Raw genomic sequence first — 9047 nt, 5'->3', positions numbered from 1 at the left:
CCTAAGAAGAAGGGAAGCGTTGGAGAGTACCTGGAATAAGGAATTACGTGGGCAGAGTCTCGACAGCGAAACGAGGGGGGTAAAAAATTGAATAGGGGCGACCCGGTATATATAGTACCCCCCGACGATCGAGATGAAGGCACGACCAACGAGGACTCCCCAGATCTTGCCACATGGCATCATCCGGGCCGTCCGTCGGCCCGACTGTTCGACGCACCTATCTTCAGATTGAGCCACGTCACCTCCATCCGCCCCAACGAACCCGTTCCAATGGCCGCACGCCACGTGGCGTAAAGGCCACGACGTTTCGTATCCCCGAAGGGACGGCGGGAACGACGGTTTCCCTTCTCGATGGGATGAGACGTCTGACACCGACAGGACGTCTGACACCGGTTGGATGTCCGACACCTGAAGGACGTCTGACGCCGACGGGATGGGACATCTGACACCGACTGGACATCTGACGCCAGTGAATCGCTCGGCATTCATGAGACGCCTGACATCGTATCGATCCGCGGTACGGTCGGAACTTGGCATACAGTGAATCCACTCCTTTTCGCCCGGCGTTACTGCCCAAACGAAGACATCGGCCAGCGCGCCGTCCGACTCAGGAGTGGAGGGGGGCAACTGTTGGAGAATACCGACCGACCCCGCTCATGCCAACTTATAACCGGACGTACCCGACCGACCGACCGATCGTCGGGTACCGTGACCGACCGATCGACGGCTCTCTACCGACCGAAGATATGTCGGCCGGGCAGACCTCTCCGCCCTCCCGACCGACTGCACCAGGGGGTTCGATGGCCGACTCCCGCGACGTGCCCGACCGACCGTTGGAGGGGTCCGAATCTCCACCCGATGCCACTCAGCTGGCCACCGACCTAAAGTCGGTCGACTCCTCCGATCACCGTACTACGGCCAGAGACTGTCAGTCCTGACAGCAGCATGCGGCACTGCCGCCTAAGGGCATTATCCCGCCTAGGGCATTGTCAATCCTAGTGATTTGACAGCCCCACGACGACGTGACACTTTCACGGCGACTCTGACAGTCTACAGTGAGTTGACAATTCCTCAATTGTCTGCGCCATTAATGACGGCGCCATACTACGCTCCACTATATATATCGGGGAAGGCTACAGTGCCAGAGGCCCCGGGGAAAACTCACAGGCTTGCCCCCTCTCTCTCTAGTTGAGTTCTTTGCTTTCTTCTCACTGTTGCCTAGTCTCCTTTCTGACTTGACCGTCGGAGGGTCCCCGCCGGAGCCGCCTCCGGTCAGTGCAGACTTTCTTTTGCAGGCGCTTGTTCCCGACGATCAGGCGACGAGGGGATTGGCCGCAACACTAAGAAACAGTAGAAATTAGGCAGTGGGGATTGGGAGTTTGGGACAATCCCATTTCTCTTCTGAAAATCGAAACGGGAACGAGACTCCCTCCTATCAAACAGTCGGAATAGGCCTCACTCATTCTCATTTCCATTTCGAAATCCCACTCTCTCTGACTGAACTCCTGACTAATTTTATGCCAAGGAATCAAGATAATGATTTGTGCCCTTTGCCCACATAAACTGCATTGGCTCATAATTGCATGCATCCAAATAGTAATACGGAGAAGCTTTACCGCACCAGTCCATTCCCTGCTTAGACTTCTACAGAAAAGTTAGTGATTGGAATGGATCCAATCCCCAGATGCTGCAGGGGATCGAGGATGGAATGGAGCCGTTACAAGCAGCCATAGTTCTAGTAATGATATTTTTTCCAACGACAGAAGCAAGGAGACACAAAAACCCAAATAAAAGTCTACGGGTCTCTCCCAGGAGGATGTTGATTGAATAAAAAAGAGGGGCTTGTGGTATGCTGGAAATGAGCTCTCATGTAAATATTATCAACACGGATCTGACTATATGATCTAGAATCCTGCCCTTTCCAATCTATCCCTCATACTATCCACTTGGCCAAATCATAGGCTTCACGTTACACACAAGCCCTTCCGCCATCATTTTGGATCACTTGCAACATACTCTTCCATTCTGAATAATTATTTAGTATCTGTGTGATCTATGATCTATGATCTATATTATATAACAAAGAAGCACCTGAAACTATTTGATTCATCGCAGCCCAATCCTTACAACATACTCTTTCATTCTGAATACTTATTTACATCTACATGATCTATATTATATAACAAAGAAGCACCTGAAACTTTTTAATTTATCGCAACTCAATCCACTAGACAAAACAATTCTCTCCAAGTTCAATATTGATTCCCTTAAACCTAACCTATACCAATAGGATATACATCTATTACAAAGACAGCTCAACTGATTCCAGCACACGATTCCAAACCGTAATCCAAGCCAGAGAATGCAAAATCAAGATGTCTGACAGCACATCTTATTCTTAGGAATCGCCTGTGCTGGTCCAGGGATGAGAGCTTTTTGCCAGACAGTGCTGGTCCATTGCCATTGCCTTGAGGTTCAGAAACCAGGTTCTTCCTGTTGACAATGGTAAAAATTTCAGTCAGAACAGTTTCGAAGGCGGTCTCAACATTTGTAGCCTCCAGTGCTGATGTTTCCAGGAAGAAAAGATTTTCCTTCTGAGCAAACTCGCTGGCATCTTCTGTGGTTACAGCCCTCTGGTCCTCTAGATCAGTCTTGTTGCCCACCAGCATGATCACAATGTTCTTGTCAGCATGGCTTCGCAGCTCCTCAAGCCACCGAGGTATGTGGTCGAAGGTCTGACGCTTGGTAATGTCATAAACCAGCAAAGCCCCGACAGCACCTCGATAGTAAGCACTTGTGACAGCCCTGTACCTATTAAATATTTTAACAATCAGCAACACCAGATTTCTGTAAGGAAGAAAACTTCAAAGCATCATGGTAATCTCTTTTGGAAAACGATAATTAGTCTTTCAGCAGTGGTTCACATTATGATCATCATAGAAAAAACATTTATCTCGGCTACATTAAAAAAAAAAAGCAGTTTTAAATACTGCTTCATTTCTCTCCAGGGATATACATATATATATATATATATATATTTCAAACTACTTGTCTCTTTGTAGCAAATTTTAGAAAAATGAAAATTCAGCCAAACAATAGACACCTTCCCATTTTGGGAAAATAAACAGGATAGTATATATCCCCTTATCTCGATTGTTCTCCCGTTTAATTGCTTCATTCACAAATCTCTCCCACCATCAACCATTAAACTATTCTACATAGATTAAAAACTGAATTTTAAATTCTAGATTAATAGAACTCCATCTCCATATAATAACATTTCCTTCTAAGTCTCTCCCTCATAGCAATCCATTTTGTTTAACAACATTTCTAGTTAAATTATAGCTTTTGTATATAATGTAATTTAATATTTTATTTTCATTATTTTCACCCAAACATGCATCACATGCGCTGAGTAGCCAGTGGGCAGCCAAAAATCTTGGTTATGGTAAAAAGACACAAGTATCTCTAATGGATATGTATGTACAGAATAGCATGCATCAATATAAAACTCTGCTGAAGACCAAACAACATATTGTATCATCCGATAACATGCTTGGGGCTGCATTTGGAGGTTGCTAATTTGAGAATCATGCCCATTTTTTAAGGCATTTTAAAGTTTATGAATTCAAGAGCTAACATTTTTTTAAGGTATTTAATGGTATAAAGAAAAATCCAAAAATGGATAAACTTGATAGGGAGGAAAAGATTATGAATTCAGAATACTTTCCAATTTCATAGTTCTATGGCTTCGAAGAAACAGCATTGCGCAGAGACATCAGTTTTATGAAATCATAATATTCTAATTTTAAGAAGCATGTAAATCACGAATCATGATTTTGTTACTTATCCAGAAACTTGTAATAACATCAGCCTAAAACCTTCCTTGGTCCAAATTAAGCACCAAGATCACAAAATTATGCTCTTTTGCACAAGAGTTCAACTAAAAAAAAATTTTTAGATAATCACACCAAGTGCCTCTTATTCTCATGCCATGCCTCAAGGAGCATTATATAGGATAATCTACTTCTTGGAACAAAATGATTGTGCTATTATACCATCTTACAGGATGCAGTTTACGTCCACTGGGAAGCAGAAATTTATACACTAAAAATTTTGAGATTGGGAAATGCCATCATGTGTCAAGCAAAATACCAAGAAGTTGTGAGGGACTGTTCAGATCTGAAAATCCACCATGTATGGCAGGTCACTCTGTAGCGTACATAAACCACACTTCATTTGTGATGTAATACATGTTAAGATGATTTTGTTATGGGACAAGTGATTGATTTTCCTTTCATGTTGAATAAGTATTGATAGCAAGTGCTCCATTTTTCAGTAAGGCAATTATTATTATTATAGGTGATCACCACCTAAATTCATTATTCTGAGTGGTATCCCCTAAGATAAATATAGGAAAATGATCAATTAATTACCACAGATGGTGTTCATTTAAGTTGCAAATGGGCTTCAAAAACAATAACAAAAGAGGTTCAGACTTCTGTATAAGAAGTATTCACTTAAAGTTATAAAAAGTAATATTGGCCTTGATCAAGCCCTTTAACATGTTATAATGATATATAAGTTTGTGAAACAATCATCAATAATGCCAGTTCCAAGCATAGCATCTTACATATGGGAGTTAGTATGTGGGAAAATAATAGCATTCCAGCTAGTTGGTTCAAAATTTGAACCATTTTGTCTGATGAAAAAAAATGCCTTTATCCTCTCATCATTTGTTAAACGATATTAAGATAGTGAGATCACTTCATACACATCATATTAGCTGCTTGTGCAATCAAAAAATTATGCTGGGAATTTTAGATGCTGCGACCTATATGCAATACATACTGGACATCAATATTGTTGGATATTGCCAGGATATGCATTGGATATTTTTTCTAATTTTAAATTATAACTTTTTTAAAATTAAAAAAGGGCTTCAGATACTTTCCAGATATGGTAAGGATATTTACAATTATAATGTCACAAGGTACATAGGAAACTTGCGATCATACCAACTGTAATGACAATAATCATGACAATAGTAATACAATTTTAAAGGGGAAAGCCCAACCTCTGAATGAAATCAAGGGAAATGAAATGAAGGACCAAACGATCCCCAAACAAAAGAAAAACAGGGTTTAACTAGACAATAACACAAAACACCATTTATTGTTGCAAACTTGAGAATGAATTTCCTAAAGTCAGGAAATAATGATGATATGACATTAAAATCACTAGAAGATGCATTATCTGTGAAAATCATTGGGAGGTAATATGGAAACTGATATGTTATATAAACAAGAAAACAGGAAAACAAGGAAAACAAACAACCTTTATGCTGGAAATTTCGTAAGAACAGGAAATTTGGTGTCCATCTAAAAAAAAATGTTGAGTGTGCATCTGGAAATAAAAAAGAGATGGTTGAAGTTATGGAGTCTCTTTACTTTAACTAAAAGTTGATCTCACAAAGGGTAAAGAGTGTTACATAATCTCTTAATACAGATGAATGCACATGCACACACGCATGGTCTTGCAGCAGCATACCCAACTGTAGGTCAATGTTCACGGTATGGCTCCCTGCAGTCTATAAAAATTCCCTAAGACATGTCACTCTCTAGAAACCAATTACCATATCCTGCCCACATTTCTCATTTGCACACGCATACAAATTACCTCATCAGATAAGCTTTCACATGTGGTGTTAATTTATTTTTTATGTCTTGCATCCATGCACAGAATATGAACTACTGGATTGTCGCCTGAGACCATAGTAAACTTAAAAAAGATGGACTTAAGGTTTACAATTTAACATGTCCTCTTGTAATTATAATTTCAGACTTCACTACCATTGTGCCTGTCCTTCTGGAAGGTTCCAAGGTGGAAAGGATATATGGCTCACCAGAGCTAAACTTATGTCGTTACCACAGATGGGGAGCTCTTCACTGTTGTTATTTATTTTTTGCTTTTTTTTCCCTTTTTGGTATCTTATTTGGAGTTTGCTATTATTCTACACCTTATCCTCTTTACAGGAGGATGTTGGAGAAATATATTTTGTCCACTTCTCCATGTATGCCTTTGACATCCATTTTGTGGCAGTTAAAAAGCCAGAAAAAATAACTAATAATCTAAAATAAATAAAATATATAGAATTTATGTTTATACAGTAAAAAAACCACTATCTTCTTTCATGGAAACATAGATCGTACAACATATACATACGACTTTGACATCTATGTAAACAGTGGATAACTGGACAACTGAGTCCTAACATAACATGATGTCAATATAGTGGCCATATAGCATCAAAAAGAAATCTGAATGTGTCTCCAACATACAAGTGCAATCTTCATATAAAAATTCAAAAATTAATTTGAAACTTAAAAACGCATTTGATGTAAAATTGAGGCTTTCTATGAACTTTGTTCAAAAAATTTATCATAAACTTCTGTAATACTGTGATGCACAGATGAAGCATCCATGCCCCAAATTCTAGAAAAATAACCAGCATATTTCATAGTTTTTATTTGTTCCACATTATTATAGTTCTATATGAACCACCAGCAACAAGCAATTTCATTTGCGTCGCCTATATTTAGTTTTGGACTGCAGATGTATGTAGCTTCCAAAATATCTGAAGTGTCCACAGTTACAAGTGAAAGAATATGAAAGCATTAATAAAACATTCATATTCTTCACTTTTTTTTCTTTTTTTTTCTTTTTTTTTTTTTTTTTTCTTTTTTTTTGGCATGTGTGTGCAAGAAAGGGGGGTATCCACCACTATATCTACCATGGTCCAGATACTTGGATGCACCATGTAATTCTTGAACCCAGAACCTCTGGTTAACAGGCAGAGGTGTGTGACCACGGACCAAGCCCCAAGTGTCTCCTAACCCACCAAAAAAAGGCTGTGCATGAAATCAAGATAAATGAACAAGATGAAAAGACATCATTGTTAACGAAAAGAGATTGCATGATTCTGCTATTGAGGAAAAAATAGTACTAATCCAATACAGGACGGAGAAAACCAACTAAACCCAGCTAGAAATGGGAATTCTCTGGCCTGATTATAGTATCTACGAATATTCTCATAAAACCTCCGAGGTGAGTGTGGTTTTTCACGTTTGACGTGAGGGTCATTCATCAGTCACAGGTTTCACTTGATTTTCCCCATGCTACAAGCAAGAGAAAAGTTTCTGATAACCTATTGTTGCAGGTTTAAAACCATAATGACAATCAAAATGTCAGTCATTGGTCCCTAATCTATGAACCAACAAGACCAGTATATTTAAAATTCTAAACACCAAGACAAGGCAACCCTAACAACCTGGCAACAGGCATTGCAAGCTTAAGAAACTCCTAAATCACAATTTCAATCTAACGATACCTCAAAGTAATGTATCTCTCAGTGTAGATTTTGACAACATCCAGCAAGCAAACAAAATCCTGCCGTTTCACTACCATTTTACTCTACCTCCTAAGTTATGTATTCATATCACAAGGAAACATAGTTGCATAAAGGAATACAAGAATCTAAATACCAGTTCAGATCCTAGGTAATATCAGTAAATGAATCGAGCAAAAGATTTAGCTTTCCTTGAATTCAGAATGCAATCACAATCATAACCTTTTCTTGTCACCCTGCCAGAGACTAATAGTGAACAAGATCAAGCAGCTAGTTGGAAACAATAACTCAACAATAATGCGAGCATTAAAGACAGCAAAAACACTAAAAAAGCAGTCGGGTTTAAAGCATTGGATCAATACGCTACACTCGATTAACGGAAAAACTCTCAAGACACTCAAATCTAAAATTCAACAAGATCAAGAAGCTTCCGGACCGGAAAACCAAACACATAGCAAAGAACTCAACCATTAAGCACGACCAGCTAGATTCAACTCAAAGGCCACCAAGAGACAACAAGCCAGTATTGGATCTAAGGAGTTGCACAAGAAGTAAGACAAAATGGGAACGAATACGAGAAGGAAAGAGAACCAGAACCAGATCAGAGGTCTAGGGTTTGGAAGGAGGTACCTCTCTTGGCCGGCGGTGTCCCAGATCTGGGCCTTGACGCTCTTGTGCTGGATGACGAGTGTCCGAGTCTGGAACTCGACCCCAATGGTGGCCTTGGAGTCGAGGCTGAACTCGTTGCGAGCGAAGCGGGCCAGGATCTGGGACTTCCCCACCGCCGAGTCCCCGATGAGGACCACCTTGAACACGTAGTCGATCTTCTCGCCACCAGCCGCCATCGCCGCCGTCGACGACACACCACGATAGTAGTAAAAGAGAGGAGGCGAGATGAGCGAGAGCAGCGGGGGAGAGTGACCGGATCCCGTATGGAGCTCGCCCACTAGGCTCTTGTTTCTCGCTGACGAGTGTGGAGGCTATTAAAACATCGTAGGAGCAAATGAAAAGCTGACTCTTGGAAGATTATAGGACGAAAATATGCCCCCCTCAAGGTTGCTGCAGCTGAGGGTCGGGTATCATTCAATGGAAGTCAACAACCCGTTAAACTAACTTCAGATATAAATTTTAAATTAAAAATAAATTTCATAAATATTAGATTTTTTTTATTTTGATTTTATAATTAAATCCGAACCTTGTTGAATTGTGGTTGGATTTATATACCCAAAACCGGTCAAACTATCTGCATTGTATATATTCTCCTACCTATAAATCTAAAATACACACATGCATTATACATACACACACACATATGTGTGTGTGTATAATTAATTCCTTTAATTATCAAAGATAAAAAAATATTATTGTGAAAACCAAATCCTCCAACTTTCTTTCCATGTCATTTGTGGCAAATTTTTAATATATCAGTTGTGATTTAATAATTATATTAAATTTAATCATTTTTAAAAATTTCTTTTGTTCATATCTGGCATAAAGATTTTGATAACAAAAAGATAAATGTTGAAAAGAATCCCTACTTTAGATACAGTTTTCGGTTCTTTTATTTTTTTCATAGTTCAAAGTTAATAGGATAGCATTTGAGCACATTAAATATTTTGGGAAAAGTCCCAAAAATATT

The 9047-nt window shown here is 39.6% G+C and overlaps 1 protein-coding gene across 1 annotated transcript; it reads right to left on the bottom strand.

Annotated features, from left to right (window-relative positions):
- Positions 1-2105: 2105 nt before the first annotated feature.
- LOC105048638 (ras-related protein Rab11D) lies at positions 2106-8418 on the bottom strand. Its single transcript, XM_010928023.4, has 2 exons — positions 8039-8418; positions 2106-2811 (listed from the first exon to the last, which is right to left on the bottom strand). Exons 1-2 carry the CDS (start codon positions 8251-8253, stop codon positions 2316-2318), a joined length of 711 nt encoding a protein of 236 aa, XP_010926325.2. The 5' UTR covers positions 8254-8418; the 3' UTR covers positions 2106-2315.
- Positions 8419-9047: the final 629 nt, after the last annotated feature.

Source organism: Elaeis guineensis, chromosome 7, assembly GCF_000442705.2.
Source record: "Elaeis guineensis isolate ETL-2024a chromosome 7, EG11, whole genome shotgun sequence".
NCBI lineage: Eukaryota > Viridiplantae > Streptophyta > Magnoliopsida > Arecales > Arecaceae > Elaeis > Elaeis guineensis.
This window is presented reverse-complemented; position numbering and strand designations above follow the sequence as displayed.